This window comes from Erinaceus europaeus, chromosome 16 (genome assembly GCF_950295315.1).
Source record: "Erinaceus europaeus chromosome 16, mEriEur2.1, whole genome shotgun sequence".
Classification (NCBI taxonomy): Eukaryota; Metazoa; Chordata; class Mammalia; order Eulipotyphla; family Erinaceidae; genus Erinaceus; species Erinaceus europaeus.
In genome coordinates this window covers 11732965-11750831 of record NC_080177.1, presented here as the reverse complement: position 1 = coordinate 11750831, position 17867 = coordinate 11732965, and the positions used below count along the sequence as shown (strand labels likewise).

At 43.1% G+C, this 17867-nt stretch overlaps 1 protein-coding gene across 2 annotated transcripts in view; it reads left to right on the top strand.

Annotated features, from left to right (window-relative positions):
• Positions 1 to 1126: 1126 nt before the first annotated feature.
• UBR1 (ubiquitin protein ligase E3 component n-recognin 1) overlaps positions 1127 to 17867 on the top strand; it is a 127803-nt gene continuing 111062 nt past the window's right edge. For both annotated transcript variants that reach the window (XM_060174488.1, XM_060174487.1), the window contains exon 1: positions 1127 to 1559. In XM_060174488.1, the coding sequence (XP_060030471.1) occupies positions 1479 to 1559 (81 nt within the window). In that variant the 5' untranslated portion in view covers positions 1127 to 1478. The remainder of the gene's footprint in view (positions 1560 to 17867) is intronic.

Sequence of the window (17867 nt, the reverse complement as noted above, 5' to 3'; positions counted from 1 at the left end):
GCTGTAGCGCAGCGGGCTAAGCGCAGGTGGCGCAAAGCACAAGGACCGGCATAAGGATCCCGGTTCGAACCCCGGCTCCCCACCTGCAGGGGAGTCGCTTCACAGGCGGTGAAGCAGGTCAGCAGGTGTCTATCTTTCTCTCCTCTCTGTCTTCCCCTCCTCTCTCCATTTCTCTCTGTCCTATCCAACAATGACAACAACAATAACTACAACAATAAAACAAGTGCAACAAAAAGGAATAAATAAAATAAATATAAAAAATAAATAAAGAGGTAACATACATTTATTGTTTAAAAATGTTTCACAACTAAAAGCAACAGATATAGTCGTTCTTGATCACCTTCCTCCTCGCTAGACCATGTGTTCTTTTTCCCTTTCAGACTCTTCCTTTTGCACTTGAACACACATACATATAAAATATGTTGACATGTCCCCACCCAGGCTTTTCCTTTTGACATAGATCTTGTGCTTTTTTTTGGTTTTGTTTTTTTAATTTTTTTTTATTATCTTTATTTATTGGACAGAGACAGCCAGAAATTGAGAGGGTAAAGAGAGACACCTGCAGCCCTGCTTCACCTCTTGCAAAGCTTCCCCCCTGCAGGTGGGGACCAGGGGCTTGAACTCGGGTCCTTGCGCACTGAAACACGTGCACTCAACCAGGTGCGCCACCACCCAGCCCCAGATCTTGTGCTTTTTAAAAATATATACTTATTTTTTAAATTACTGGATAGAGACAGAGAGAATCTGAGAAGGGAGAGGAAGGAGATGGGGAAAGAGGGAGGACAGCGGCAGCTCCGCTTCATCACTTGAAGCTCTCGCCCTGCAGGTGGGGACCAGGGGTGTGAACCCGGCTCCTCGCGCACTGTCGTGGGCGCGGCTTCATCAGGGGCGCCGCCACCTGGCCCCGATCCTGCGCTATTTTAAAGCTCTGCCCGGGGTTAGGGAAAGCATCAATGAACCGGTTCCTCTACCGATCAACAGGTTTCCGATGTTTCTCGATTACAGCACTCGGGCAGAAAGATGCCCGCGGAGCATGCGCGAGCGCCCCGGTGTCCCAAACATGGCGCGGCGTTGAGGGCTTTCTCATTCTGGGGCGGGGGGTGCCTGCCGAACCGCAGCGGACAAAGCACAGCCGACCAGAAAGAGACCCAACGGTTTCTTCCTCTCCTGACTGACTGACTGACGGATCGTTTTACCTCCAGGCCGGACAGCTGCCGACCCCGCAAGCAGACAACACACCGCGGTTCCGCCACGACCGTGCAGCGCAGAACACTGCGGCCCCCACCGGCCGTCCTGCCGCGGACTTCCGGGAAGCGGGCCGGAAGTCGCTCTCGGATTCTACGTCAAAGCCGACCTCAGGGGCCCCGTCGTAAAAGTGTCGCCCCTCGTCTCCTGGGCCGGCTACAGGTTTCCGCTCGTCCCCGGCTGGGGAGGTGGGGTGGGGGGTCCGCAGCTGCGAGCGTCAGTTCCCCGTCAAGATGGCGGAGGCGGCGGCTGCGGGAGCCGAGAGCATGGACGTGAGCACGGAGTTGCCGCAGACCCCTCAGCTGCTAGCGTCGGTGAGTCCTGGGAGGCAAGTTCTTATTGTCACCCGCCGTCCCTGAGGGGGGCTGGTGGCGGCGGGGAACAGGGGGGCCGCGCTCGGGAGGCCGCGGGGCTTCTTGGTTCCGTAGGGCGGTTGTTAGGGAGGGGAGCCGTCTGGGTTGATCGGGGAAGGAAGCCACCGCATATTGACCAAAAAAAGAAAAAGAAAAAGAAAAAGTTAGTGAGCGCCAGCACTGGGCTGCAGTGACTCTGTCATTTGGGAGTCGTGACGCGTCTCTGCCCCGAAGTGCAACCCGAGCGGTGATGTTTTCCACGGCTGGGTGTGGGAGCCGAGGCAGGGGTGCAGGAAGAGCCATCCCCCCCCCCGCCCCGTCAGACGTTGTGCCGAACCCTCTGGAGGGTCTCGGCATCCGGGACGCTGCTCCTGGCGGGGGAGGGGGAGGGGGAGGGCGCGGGACGCCGCCACCCGCAGCTCGGGTCCGGGCGTCTGGAGACCCGCAGGCCTCGGCCTCCGTGGAGAAGCCCAGCATCTGCCTCTGATTTTTTTTTTTTTCTCATGAGAGGGGATAGGAAGAGAGACAGAGACAGACAGACAGACAGACAGACAGAAAACACGAATGAGAACATGAGAGAGCACCCCAGACATACATCACTCCGGTATCTGCTGTCGGGGATCGAACTCAGGCCCTCCTGCTTGGGAGACCAACGCTTTATCCACTGCGCCGCCCCCCGCCCCGCGGACCACCTGCCCCTGCTTCCTTAACGGCAGCTTCGGAAGAGATCCATAGACATTTCAAAGCCCCGCAGCACCACTCGTGTGTACTTTGCCTGCCGTGTGGTTTGTTTTTTTTTTTTTTGAAAAATAGAGAACAGAGGTAGTGAACACCTTGGAGTCAGTCTGTTTCTAAGGGAGGAAACTGGCCGAGGGGGATCAGAGGTAGGGAGCAGTATTAGAGAATATTATATATTTTTTAATTTAGTCTTCTTAATTTAATTATTATTGAATAGAGACAGAAAAATTGAGGAGGGGGAGATGGAAAGAGATAGAGAGACACCTGCTGCACAACTCTTGAAGCTTTCCCCCTGCAGGTGTGGACTAGGGGCTTGAACCCCAGGTTCTTGGCGCACTGTGTTGTGTGTGCTTAACCAGGTGTGCCACTGCCTGACCTCAGGCAATATTCTATATATTATAGATGTGTGCCCTCCCGACTGTCGTGTAATGTGGAGCTGTATAGTAGGAAATATTCAAATACTAATCACTGCATTGAAAAAATTACTGTCAGTTTGTCTTTGGTGCCACATGTAGAAAAATGCCTTATCGACACTTCTTTCTTCGGTTTGTGGTGGTTGTAATAAAAAACATACTTGTGTTTTAACCCAGGAAGCACTTGAGTGTTGGTGTATTTTTTTTTTTTGTTTGTTTGTTTTTTGCAAGAACAGAGTTACAGAAGGAGGAGTTCACTTCAGGGACTAGAGGTGAAAGTTGGGAAATGGAAACCAGGTAGGGAGGGAGTTGGAATAAGGGTTTGTCACCATCTAGGACAGTGCTTGGAACCAACCTCTACCCACCCCAGATAGCAGTTCAAACTCAGCTCATTGCTGGTAATGAAGAAGGAAGCATCTATTTAAGATGAAAGGAAATGAGAAGACTGGGCAAGTTTAGAAGCAGCTGAAACATTTAACCTTAATGGTAGCTTGTACTTTTAAATATCTTAGAAGTGGGGAGTTGGGCGGTGGCACAGCAGTTAAGCCACATGGCTGCCACACAAAGCACAAGGACCAGCTTAAGGGCGTAAGGATCCCAGTTGGAGCCCGCAGCTCCCCACCTGCAGGGGAGCCGCTTCACAGGAGGTGAAGCAGGTCTGTAGGTGTCTTTCTCTCCCCCTCTCTGTCTTCCCATTTCTCTCTGCCCTATCCAACAACAACGACAGCAGTAACAACAATAATAACTACAACAATAAAACAACAAGGGCAACAAAAAGGAAAATAAATAAATAAATATATATATCTTTAAAGTGGAGAAACTGCATAGTGTGGTCAGATTTTGGTGGGATTTGTTTTCCCAGAAGGACTAGTGTTTACTTAAAGCTTTGATATATTGATTGCTAACAGGTGGTACAGTGAAAACACATCCATATGGACTTCACTGATTTGGAATTGGAGACAATGGTCCAGGAATTGAGCCGGAATTTATGTGACAGATGCTATATGAAATTTTGGGCAAGGCTTTGGGTGTTGCAAAGTAGTAGGCAGATGCAAAGAGATGTGCGCTAGCCTCAGGAACTCAGAACTCAGTCTTGTGACACAGATTAGACAAGTGCCAGAAGATTAAATACAAAGTTGGGCGGTGTAGGTGGGTAAAGACCAGGATGTTAAGACGCCTGATCACTTCTTTTTGTTTTTCTGAATGGATGCGCTGCAGGTGTCTTTACTCTCTTTTAAAACTGTCGTCTTCAATCTTGTTCTAACAATGGGATAAGATAATGGTTTTCTACTTTGCTATTAACCAGTACATATTCAGGGCTTTTCCTTTTAAGTCATTTGTATTTTTGAGTCACCATTGGGAGGCAGGAAAAACAAAAATAATAAACATTTAATGGAATTGCAGGGGATTGAGAAATCTTACTAACTCCATTACAATCTTGCCCCTAATTATAGTTTCTGGTATCCTTACATCAAACTTCATTCTTAGACCCTGTATGGTTTTTTTGTTTGTTTTGTCTTCATTGTTGTAGAACTGTGACCTCAAGGGCCACTTTTTCATTCAGTTAGAATAGAAAGAGGGTGGCAGTGGGGTGGGTAATGGGACACACTGTAGCACCAGCACTTACCTCCTATGTGCAAGGGTTCAAATCTGTAGTGCATATGTGACAAGCCAGGCAGCCTATCTGGTAAGGTATCTCTTTACTCCCCAGGCCCCACCCCTAGGTAATTTTTGTCATATTGTTCACAACAACATCAAGGCTCTTATATTCCTCACATCACCTAACATACAATTAGAATGCAATAATAGGTATACATTGTTGGGCATTTACAAAAGCAGCTGCTTAGCCTTTAAGGGTAATTGACTCTGTAGGTCTGGGGTCGGGCCCAGTAATTTGCAGTTTCACAAGCTTGCCTTACAAAAACACTCCAAATAAATCATATCTGTATGTTTGCAGGTTGTCTGTATATGAATAGGTATCTCTAAAGAGAGAGAGAGAGAGAGAGAGTGTGTGTGTATGTGTGTGTGTGTGTGTGTGTGTGTCTAGGAATACATGGTGCAGGGGAGGGGGGTAGGATGGAGTATAGAAATGATTGAATCTCAGTGTAGAAGATGGAGGGAGAACCAGGAAAGGACCTAGAAAGAGAACAGCAACACTGGTGGGAGTAAGAATAGTTAGTGCCCACCGGAGTTTAGTTTATAGGAGAGAACAGTGTATTAGATCCAGGAAGATGAGGACTGTGGGGAACTGGGAATTCACAGTATGTGGGGTAATCTTTTTTTTTTTTTTTAAAGATTTTATTTATTTATTAATGAGAAAGATATGAGGAGAGAGAAAGAACCAGACATCACTCTGGCACATGTGCTGCCAGGGATCGAACTGAGGACCTTGTGCTTGAGAGTCCAAAGCTTTATCACTACGCCACCTCCTGGACCACATGGGGTAATCTTAATAGAAATTCTGCCTTCTTTGACTAGATTTTCTTATAATTTTAAAAAAATATTTATTTCCTATTGTTGCCGTTGTTTTATTGTTGTAGCTATTGTTGTTATTGATGTCGTTGTTAGGACAGAGAGAGGAGGGGAAGACAGAGGGGGGGAGAGAAAGATAGACACCTGCAGACCTGCTTCACCACTTGTGAGGCAACTCCTCTGCAGGTGGGGAGCCAGAGGCTTGAACCCGGATCCTTAACATATCCAGGTGGATATGTCAAGTAGGCTTTTGGATTTGTGATTTTGTAACTCAGAAGTGAAATGACCTTTACATATAGACTGAAGTATAAACATATGTAATTGAGTGAGATCACTCAGGCATAGAGTATAGACAGGGAAGAGGCCTTACAATGCCAAGTTACATTTTCTAACAAGGACTTAAGAAAATCTAGTCAAAGACTGCACCAAAGTAAAAGGCTCTAGGATGGGGTGGTTGGTGGTTTCAGGTCCTGGAACATGATGGCAGAGGAGGACCTAGAATTGTTATATGGAAAACTGGGAAATGTTATGCATGCACAGATTATTGTATTTTACTGTCAACTGTAAGCTATTAATCCCTCAATAAAGAAATTTTAAAAATAAGAAAATCGGGAGTTGGGCAGTAGCGTAGCGGGTTAAGCGCACGCGCAGCGGGTTAAGCACACGTGGCTCAAAGAACAAGAACAGGCATAAGGATCCTGGTTCGAGCCCCCGGCTCCCCACCTGCAGGGGAGTCGCTTCACAAGCGGTGAAGCAGGTCTGCAGGTGGCTAACTCTCTTCCCCTCTCTGTCTTCCCTTCCTCTCTCCATTTCTCTCTCCTACCCAATAGTGACGACAACAACAATAACTACAACAATAAAAAAATAAGGACAACAAAAGGGAATAAATATTTTTAAAAATAATAATAAAAGAGGGGTACATTTCCACACAGTGCATACCCCCAGAGCTCCATCTTCAATCAATCCCCTCTCTTGATAGCTTCCTTGTTTTTTATTCCTCTGGGATTATGGACCCAGGATCATTGTGGGGTGCAAAGATGAAGGTCTGGCTTCTGTAATTGTTTCTTCACTGAACCTGGGCGTTGGCAGGTTGATCCATACTCCCAGCCTCTCTCTTTCCCTAGTAGGGCAGGGATCTGGAGAGGTGGGGCTCCAGGACACATTGGTGGAGACGTCTTCTCAGGTTGACATCATAGTAGCATCTGGAACCTTATAGCTGAAAAAGAGTTAAATATAAAGCAGAACAAATTGTTGACTAATCATGAAGCTAAAGGCAAGAATATTGCAGGTAAAGATTTTGGGGTCACCATTTTGGAAAAAGCTAGTAGACCTATTTTAGGTATATTCAGTGGGGCCCATGACTACTAGTTTTTGCCTGAGCCTGACAGCTAACATGCAGGATGACCCAAGTTACTGTCTGGGGAGATGGTGGCACAGTTGGGAAAAGGACTGGAAAGCTGCATCAGGAAAGAGATTAGCTCCCACATATGGGAAAAGTATATAAATATTGTTAACTGTAATCCCCATCAATTTGATCTGGGTCTCCTATTCAGCACAGGAGCCTATATAACCTCTGCATCCCTGTAGGTCTGAGATCACACTCTGTGGTTATGGCTAAGAACATTCCAGGCTCCACTAATTTCAGAACCCATCTTATTCAAGTGGTAGAGTATGTTGCCCACCCTCCTTTTGGAGAATGAAACATTTCCTACCCTGTTGATCCACATTGAGGATCAGGTCCTGTAGGGGCCACAAAGGGGTCCATTATGTTGTTTGAGGTATACTTTATGCACAGTAAAATACATTCATTTTTAAGTGTTTAGTTGATAGATTTTGACAGATGTGTCTTGTGTGTAACATGTCATGTCTATTATTCTCAGAAGTTCCCTCCTACCCAAATGGGGGCTTTTTAAATATTTATTTATTCCTTTTTGTTGCCCTTGTTGTTTTATTGTTGTAATTATTATTGTTGTTATTGATGTCATTGTTGTTAGATAGGACAGAGAGAAATGGAGAGAGGAGGGGAAAACAAAGAGGGGGAGAGAAAGATAGACACCTGCAGACCTACTTCACCGCTTGTGAAGCAACTCTCCTGCAGGTGGGGAGCCAGGGTCTGGAACCGGGATCCTTACGTTGGTCCTTGTGCTTTGTGCCACCTGCACTTAACCTGCTGTGCTACCACCTGACTTCCTGTTTTTTTTTTTAAGGTTTAATATTACTATGTTGTTTAATAATCACTGTGAAAATCAAGGAATTTTTTGTTATTTCATATGAATAAATATTTAAAACGTAACACAACTTTTAAATAGTTGGCATTGAAACAGTGAGATATGGAAGAAGGAATGCTATTTTCACTGGAGGTGATTGTCTCCAGAAATCTGAGTATTTGGGAGTCAGGCGGTGGTGCAAAGCGCAAGGACTGGCATAAGGATCCTGGTTCGAGCCCCCAGCTCCCCACCTGCAGGGGAGTCGCTTCACAAGCGGTGAAGCAGGTCTGCAGGTGTCTATCTTTCTCTCCCCCCTCTGTCTTCCCCTCCTCTCTCCATTTTTCTCTGTCCTATTCAACTACAACGACATCAATAACAACAATAACTACCACAATAAAATAACAAGGGCAACAAAATGAAAAATAAATATTTAAAAAATTTTTAAAAAGAAATTTGAGTATCAGCTGAGGATGAAAACTTAGGTCTCTTGAATCATAACTAAAGTACTTTGTCACCAAATTGGAGCCTGTGCTGTTTTTCCTGATCTCCTTATTGCCATTGTTGGCACCTAGGGAAAATTTTGATTTTCTGTACCAAATTATATAGAACTAGGTATGGGGAGTCGGGCGGTAGCGCAGCGGGTTAAGTGCACGTGGCGTGAAGCGCAAGGGCCAGCTTAAGGATCCCGGTTCGAGCCCCCGCCTCCCCACCTAAAGGAGAGTCGCTACACAGGCGGTGAAGCAGGTCTGCAGGTGTCTGTCTTTCTCTCCCTCTTTCTGTCTTCCCCTCCTTTTTCCATTTCTCTCTGTCCTATCTAACAACAATGACATCAATAACAAATAACTACAACAATAAAGAAAAACAAGGGCAACAAAAGGGAATAAATATATAAAAAATAGGTATGAAGTTGCAGATAGGTTGGAAATAGGTTGGAGTTGCAGATTCAGCTTCACCATCTGTGGCTAGAGAAGGATAGTAACAAAGTGTAGATGTGCTGTTGGACATCAGGGCCTGTATATATAAACAGGTGCTTAGAAAATACTCAGGTCTTGGTCCTTGATACTGTGTAAAGAGTCTGTCTCTGTCAGTGGTGTAGGATCACCTTGTGCTGAATCCTGCTTATCATTTCTTCATGTGTACTGACTTTGAGGGTTATTTAATTAATTAATTTATTATTATTATTTTAAATATTTAATTTATTTATTCCCTTTTGTTGCCCTTGTTGTTTTATTGCTGTGGTTATTGTTGTTATTGATGTCATTGTTGTTGGATAGGACAGAGAGAAATGGAGAGAGGAGGGGAAGACAGAGAGGGGGAGAGAAAGATAGACACCTGCAGACCTGCTTCACCGCCTGTGAAGCGACTCCCCTGCAGGTGGGGAGCCGGGGTTCGAACCGGGATCCTTATGCCGGTCCTTGTGCTTTGCGCCACCTGCGCTTAACCCGCTGCGCTACAGCCCGACTCCCTATTTTATTTATTTTTAATTGCCACCATGGTTGTCTCTGGAGCCTATTGTGGGCATTATGAGTCTACTGTTCCTGGCAGCCATTTTCTTTTCCCTCCCATCTGTCCTTCCTTCCTTCCTTCCTTCCTTCCTTCCTTCCTTCCTTCCTTCCTTCCCCTCTCTTCCTTTCTATTTTATTTGTCAGGACAAGAGAAATTGGAGTGTTGGGAAAAATAGAGGAGAGAGAAAGATAGACACCTGCAAACTTGCTTCACCATTCCCAAAGCTTCCCCCAGCCCCCTGTAGGGGAGCAGTGTGTGTGTGTGGGGGGGCTCGAATCCAGATTCTTGCTCATGGTAACGTGGGCTTAACTGCATGCACCACCACTTTCCCCCTGAGGGTTACCTTATATTTCCCTTGCCTTGCTCACGAGACACTGTGTCCTGTGAACAGTTTCCTTTTTCCTTTTTATCTTTATTGGATAGAGGCAGCCAGAAATCGAGAAGGAAGGAGGAGATAGAGAGGGAGAGAGACAGAGAGACACCTGCAGCACTGCTTCATCACACACAAAGCTTTACCTTTGCATGTAGGGATTGGGGGCTTGAACCTGGGTCCCTGGACACTGTAACACGTGCACTCAACCAGGTGCGCCACCACCCAGCCCATGAACAGTTTTATTTAAGCCTCTGAGTGCCTTAGATGACTTAAGACAAAATGTTAGACCTAGGTGTTTTACATTGGACTCCTGTATGTTCTTCTGAGGCATTCTGAATTGATAGGCCTCTATTGGAAGAAACAGTAGTTCAGTATATCTTTTGATACATTTTTTATTAGTTATTAATGTCATTGTTGTTGGATAGGACAGAGAGAAATGGAGAGAGGAGGGGAAGACATAAGGGGAGAGAAAGATAGACACCTGTAGACCTGCTTCGTCGCCTGTGAAGGGACCTGCCTGCAGGTGGATACAGTTTTTTAAAAATGTTAAGTTAAACCTTTGTAAGTGTTTATGGAAATATACTATGCAGAATCAATGTTACACAAAGACTCTAGAAGAATCGTGAAGTGGTGAAGCAGGGCTGCATGTGTCTCTCTATCTCCTCCCCTCTCAGTTTCTCTCTGTCTCTATCAAATAAATAAACATTAAAAATTATATTAGAGGGAGTCGGGCTGTAGCGCAGCAGGTTAAGCGCAGGTGGCGCAAAGCACAAGGACCGGCATAAGGATCCCGGTTCGAACCCCGGCTCCCCACCTGCAGGGGAGTCGCTTCACAGGCGGTGAAGCAGGTCTGCAGGTGTCTGTCTTTCTCTCCTCCTCTCTGTCTTCCCCTCCTCTCTCCATTTCTCTCTGTCCTATCCAACAACGACAACAACAATAATAACTACAACAATAAAACAACAAGGGCAACAGAAGGGAATAAATAAATAAAATAAATATTTTTTAAAAAAGGAGAATAATAATTCTCTAAAAAAATTATATTAGAAAAACTTTAAGCACAGAACTTTGGTGGTAGGTGTAGAATGGAACTGTACCCCTGTAATCTTGTAAGCCATTATTAAACCACTAAAAAATGTTTAAACATATATGATTGAAGCAAAAAAAAAATGACAGCTTAGAAAATTGGAATATAAACCTGTGGTCAGAGATGCAAAAGGAAGAGAGATGGTTTGGGAGGAACAGGATACTTTCACAAACAAAATCCTGACAGTATTATCTTGAAAGAAAAGAAAGGGACTTTTTTGACATACGATTTTATATTTGACCCTGGTTTATTTTATCAGTGTCATGAAGACAGTAGATTATCATATTTATAAGCAGTACAAAGTTCACAATAATAGCAAATACATTATAGGATTTTCTCTCTCTCTCTCTCTCTCTCTCAGACTGAATATTCCATGAAAACACAAAAATGAAACTTAATTGTGATGTGAGCCTTATACCTATGCTCATTCGGATATAGATATAGGACTACGTTTCTTTCTTTCTTTCTTTCTTTCTTTCTTTCTTTCTTTCTTTCTTTCTCTTTTTTATTTTTTGCCTCTAGGGTTATTGCTGGGGCTCAGTGCCTGCACCACTAGTCTACTGCTCCTGAAGGCCATTTTTTTCCCTTTTGTTGCCCTGGTTGTTTTTATTGTACTTGTGGTTATTATTATCATTGCTATTGATGCCATTGTTGTTGGATAGGACAGAGAGAAATGGAGAGAGGAGGGGAAGACAGATAGGGGGAGAGAAAGATAGACACCTGCAGACTGGCTTCACCGCCTGTAAAGCGACTCCCCTGCAGGTGGGGAGCCGAGGGCTCGAACAGGGATACTTACGCAGGGTTCTTGGGCTTTGCGCCACGTGCGCTTAACTCGCTGCACTACCGCCCGATTCCCAGACTATGTCTCTTCTATATAATGCTGCAATTCCTCTCCTGGGGATATATCCTAAGGAACCCAACATATCATCCAAAAAGATCTGTGTACACATATGTTCTTGGCAACACAATTTGTAATAGCCAAAACCTGGAAGCAACCCAGGTGTCCAACAACAGATGAGTGGCTGAGCAAGTGGTCATATATATACACGATGGAATACTACTCAGCTATTAAAAATGGTGACTTCACTGTTTTCAACCTATCTTGGATGGACCTTGAAAAAATCATGTTGAGTGAAATAAGTCAGAAACAGAAGGATGAATATGGGATGATCTCACTCTCAGGCCAAAGTTGAAAAACAAGATCAGAAAAGAAAACACAGGTAGAACCTGAAATGGAATTGGCATATCGCACCAAAGTAAAAGACTGTGGGGTGGGTGGGTGGGTGGGGAGAATACAGGTCCAAGAAGGATTCAGAGGACCTAGTGGGGGTTGTATTGTTATATGGGAAACTGGGGAATGTTATGCATGTACAAACTATTGTACTTAATGTTGAATGTAAAACATTAATTCCCCAATTTAAAAAAAAAATGGAAAAAAAAGTTTTTGTTTAAGTGCCTTAGGTAAGGAGATAGTTCCACTCCTTCATGTGAAGGCATGTTAGGCTAATTCCACAAAAGAGTAATCAACACATGACTGCCATGTTATTTGGGGTAGCCAGATTTCGTTTTTAGGGATGAACAATTTTGTTTTTTAATTTTTATGTTCCAGTTTAACCCTGGGATCAAAAGATGTATAGGAGACATAATAGCTATCTTTATTTGTAAGGCTGCAGGATGAACAAGCAGAGTATATCATATTGGATTATGTTAGGCAACATAGGATGGAAGTGATGGGAATGGAGGTTTTGGTTTAATTATTAGATAAGCTGTAAGAATGGAAACTGGCTAAGAGGAAGTATCCAGACAAGTTTAGGGAACTATCAGTAATTCTGTAAGTAGGATTTCACTATGGGACAAGCAACTGAATGAGGGTTGTTCTTTGCTTATTTATAGCCTTTGTGAATTTGTCAGAGTAGTAAAGTAAAATTTTGTGTAACCAAAATATTGTGTGTGTGCGCATGTGTGTGTATGTATGTATGTCAAGAGATGTTCCAGTTACTTACTCCTCCCCCCCCCAAAGGACTTTTTAAAATAAATTTTTTTAATTTGTTTGTTTTACCAGAGCACTGCTCAGCTCTGGCTTATGGTGGTGCAGGGGATTGAACCTAAGGCATGAGAGTCTCTTTGCATAACCATTATGCTATCTACCCCTGCCCTGTACAAGTACTTCTAGAGAAAGAAAGTATGGGAAACATCCAGGCTGTGGGCTGAAATCATTTGGTCTAGCCTAGCAAGGCAAGCACAGGTGGAACTCAAATACTGTACATCTGTTTTTTTTTTTTTTTTGTAACATTAAGTGCTAATATCTAAGTCGATAATTTTATATGACCCAAAAATGTTATGAATATCCAAATTGCCCTTGGTAGAAAAAAAAAAAATCCATGTCCCTGTTTTGGAGCCTCCTGATTTTGTTACCACTTTAACACAGAAGGACTGCAAGAAGCATAATAGGTTCTTTTTTTTAAAAAAATATTATTTATTTGGTAGAGAGAAACTGAGAAGGGAGGGGGTAATAGAGGGAAAGAGACGGAGAGACACCTGCAGCTCTGCTTCACCACTTGTGAAGCTTTCCCTCTGCAGATGGGGACCAGGGGCTTGAACCCGGGCCCTGGAATACTGTAATGTGTGCGCTTAGCCAGGTGCGTCACCACCTGGCCCCACATAATAGGGTCTTAAAGGCTTTATAGGTTTCCAGAATTTGTGTAAGGATGGGTAAGTTTTAGTTTAAATAAAAGGAATCTACCCTACTTAAGTTCCTTTTTTTGAAGTGATATTCCCAAATAGCCATCCAAGTTCCTGGGTCAGAGGTGAGAATATATCTTTAGTCTCCATGGAGATGAGGAAAATGCTTGGAATGTTTGGGAATTGAAATGTGTGAACTTGGTCTTACAGAACAGTCAATTAGCAAAACCTTCTCTTAACATCATATGCTGGGGGAAAAACAAACAAAAGACTGAATATTGTAATGACAAGTCCTTGATTTTATTTTATCCTTGCCCCCAAAGGGGGAAAGTACTAAAAAAACCAAAGAAAGAAAGAAAATCAAACTTGCTTAAATCATCAGTAACTCCTGAACATATTGCTCAATAAAGTACATTCTGTGTAATTGTTCTTACCTGGGGAAAAAAAGAAAGAGAAATCTTAGTTGAGCAGATTCTTTCATAGTTGTAATCATCTAGGAAAGAAAATCTTTGTGAAGAGTAAAATTGTATTATATTTCTACAAAGTTTTATGCTAATGTTTGCTTTGTGCTCTAAAGAAGCTCCTAAAACTTTGCAATGACTGAAAACGTTTATACTTGTGTTAGGCATGTGGGGAACAGATATTTGAAAGACCAAGTTCTTCCCCTTAGGGAAGATGTACATATCTAAAGATAACTGATATTTTTTAGAGATATGTGTTCTGAGTAGCTTCTATAAGTGCTTTACCAGGTACTTAGGAGAGACATTTTCTTTAGCTGTCAGTGAAGTATTGATGGAAGTCAGCCTTGGGCTAGATGAACTTCAAGCAATAAGAAAAAATGAAGTGTGGGTGGAAGAATATAGGCATAAGCACCAAATGTTTTGTTCAAATCAACCAGCAATATGAAGATAATGTATTGAAATGTTATTCACACCAAGACGTGCAGTGACATGCAATTTAAATGTTTCGTAGTATGCAGGGTTATAAGGTGATTGTTAACAAAGGGGCCTTATTTAGAGGAATTAATTTAAAAGAGAAAAATATTAAATTTATTTAAATTTAAAAGGCAAAATTTATTTTTGTTCTTTTTTTTTAAATTTAATTAATTTATTTTCCCTTTTGTTGCCCTTGTTGTCTTTTTTTATTGTTGTTGTAGTTATTATTGTTGTTGTTATTGATGTGGTTGTTATTGGATAGAACAGAGAGAAATGGAGAGAGGAGGGGAAGGCAGGGGGGAGAGAAAGATAGACACCTGCAGACCTGCTTCACCGCCTGTGAAGCGACTCCCCACCCTGGTGGGGAGCCGGGGGCTGGAACCCCGATCCTTAGGCCGGTCCTTGTGCTTTGCGCCACCTGCGCTTAACCCACTGCGCTACCGCCCGACTCCCTTTTGTTCTTTTTTTTAAAAAATATTTTATCTATTCCCTTTTGTTGCCCTTGTTGTTTTATTGCTGTAGTTGTTGTTGATGATGTCATCGTTGTTGGGTAGGACAGAGAGAAATGGAGAGAGGAGTGGAAGACGGGGGGGGGGGGGGGGGGGGGGGGGGGGGAGACATTTGCAGACCTGCTCCACTGCCTGTGAAGCGACTCCCCTGCAGGGCCAGGATCCTTACGCTGGTCCTTGTGTTTTGCGCCGCCTGCGCTTAACCCGCTGCGCTACCGTCAGAGTAGAAGAAGCACTTGAACACTGGGAGTTAGTATGTCAAAATTCTGTTCCTGATTGTGACACTAACTGGTTATTTGATCATGGACAAGTTTACTTCTACCTCCTTGTGTCTTAGTTTTCTCATCTCTGAAAGGAGGGGCTTGGACTAGAAAAGATCCCATAGCTTTCAGTGACCCTAAAATTTCTCATTTCTTGAAAAATTTCTTGCAGAACTTGGAAAGAACTCTCCAGGGCCAGGCAGTAGTGCACTTAGTGCAGATATGTTACCATGTGCAAGGACCTATGTTCAACACCTGCTCCTCACCTGTCTGGGGGAAAGCTTCACAACAGTTTAACAGTGTTGCAGGTGTCTATTTCTCTTTCTCTTTTTACCTCTATCCTTTTCCCCTCTCAATTTCTCTGTCCAATAAATAAATAATTTTTTTAATAAAATCAACTTTTATTTATTTAGGATAGAGATAAATTTGAGAAGGTAAGACAGAAAAAGAAAAAGGATGAGAGAGATCTGTAGAACTTCATCACCACTCATGAAGCTTCTCCTGTGCAGGTGGGGACTGGGGTCTTGAACCCAGATTTTTGAGCATTGTAACCAGTGCACCCTATCAGGTGTGCCACCACCTGCCTCCTATGTAAATTATTTCTTAAAATCCAAACAAAAAGAACAGAACTGTTTCCACTTTATATTCCTACCAACAATGTAGAAGGATTTCTTTTCCCTCACATCCTCACCATCCCTTGTTTCTAATGTATGAAATTCTCACAGATGTCAAGTGGCATCTCACTGTTATCTTCATTTTCATTTTCTGGTTATCAGTGACTTTAAATATTTTTTTAATGTACATTGCCCATCTAGATATATTTGGTGAAGACTCTGTCCATGTCCTTGCTTCATTAAAAAAAAAAAAAAGTGGTCCGGAAGGTGACGCAGTGATGAGGCTTTGGACTCTCAAGCATGAGGTCCTGAGTTCCATCCCTGGCAGCACATGTGCCAGAGTGATGTCTGTTTTTTTCTCTCTTCTCCTATCTTCTCATTAATGAATGAATTAAAAAAAAGGAGTCGGGTGGTAGTGCAGCGGGTTAAGCGCATGTGGTGCAAAACACAAGGATCCTGGTTCGAGCCCCTGACTCCCCACCTGCAGGGGAGTCACTTCACAGGCGGTGAAGCAGGTCTGCAAGTGTCTATCTTTCTCTCCCCCTCTTTATCTCCCCTCCTCTCTCCATTTCTCTCTGTCCTATCCGACAATAACAATAACTACAATAATGAAACAACAAGGGCAATAAAAGGGAAAATAAATTAAAACCTTCTAAAAAAAGATTAGGGGCCAGGTGGTGGCACACCTGATTAAGCGCACTCATTACAGCGCACAAGGACTCAGGTTCAAGCCCCTAGTCCCTACCTGCAGGGGGAAAGCTTCATAAGAGGTGAAGCAGGACTGTAGGTATCTCTTTGTCTCATTCCCTATCCTCCCCTCCCTTCTCAGGCTATTCTCTAATAAATAAAATTAAAAAAAAAGATTTATTTTAGAGAGAGACTCAGAGCATCACTCTGGCACAAGCAATGGCAGAGATTGAATTTGTGACCTCATTGTTTTCAGGCTCATTACATATATATATATTTAATGGGACAGGGGGAGATACAGAGAGAGTGACTAGAGCACTGCTCAGCTGTGGCTTATGGTGTCTTTCTGTATGAGTAAATGTCTTCAGGATCTTTTTATTTTGAATTCAGTTTTGAATAAAAGGTCAGAATAGCAAAACAGTTCCTATATCCTTCCTGTCTGTATCTCCTAATGTTTTTTTTATTTCTTTATTGGGGGATTAATGTTTTACAGTCAACAGTAAATACAATAGTTTGTACATACATAACATTTCTCAGTTTTCCACATAACAATATAACCTCCACTAGGTCCTCTGTCATCCTTTTCCAGGGCCTGTACAATCTCCCCCACCCACTCCAGACTCTCTTACTTAGGTGCAATACACCAACTCCAGTTCAGGCTTTGTGTTTTCTCTTCTGATCTTGTTTTTCAACTTCTGCCTAAGAGTGAGATTATCCCATATTCATCCTTCTGTTTCTGACTTATTTCACTCAACATGATTTCTTCAAGCTCCATCCAAGATGGGCTGAAAATGGTGAAATCACCATTTTTAATAACTGAGTAGTATTCCATTGTGTCTATATACAACTTGCTCAGCCACTCATCTGTTGTTGGACACCTGGATTGCTTCCAGGTTTTGGCTGTTAAAAACTGTGCTGCTATGAACATAGCTGTTCACAAATCTTTTTGGATAGGTGTGTTGGGTTCCTTAGAATATATCCCCAGGAGAGGAATTGCAGGATCATAGGGTAGGTCCATTTCTAGCCTTCTGAGAGTTCTCCAGACTGTTCTCCACAGGGGTTGGACCAATTTACATTCCCACCAGCAGTGTAGGAGGGTTCCTTTGACTCCACAACACTTGCTCCAACACTTGCTGCTGTTACCTTTTTTGATGTATGACATTATCACAGGAGTGAAGTGGTATCTCATTGTTGTCTTTATTTGCATTTCTCTGACCATCAGAGACTTGGAGCATTTTTCCATGTGTCTCAGCCTTTTGGATCTCTTCTGTGGTGACTATTCTGTCCATGTCCTCCCCCCATTTTTGGATGGGGTTATTTGTTTTCTTGTTGAGTTTGGCAAGCTCTTTATATATTTTGGTTATTAAACTCTTGTCTGATATATGGCATGTAAAGATCTTCTCCCATTCTGTGAGGGGTCTCTTTGATTGGGTATAGGTTTCTTTTGCTGTGCAGAAGCTTTTTAATTTGATGTAGTCCCCTAGGTTTATACTTGCCTTAGTCTTCCTTGTAATTGGATTCGTTTCATTGAAGATGTCTTTAAAATCTATGCGGAAAAGAGTTCTGCTAACATTTTCCTCTAAGTATCTGATAGTTTGTGGTCTAACATCCAAGTCCTTGATCCACTTGCAATTTACTTTTGTATTTGGTGAAATATAGTGGTTCAGTTTCATTCTTCTGCATGTTTCAACCCATTTTTTCCAACACCATTTGTTGAAGAGACTCTGCTTTCCCCATTTAATAGTCTGGGCACCTTTGTCAAAGATTAGATGTCCATAGGTGTGGGGAG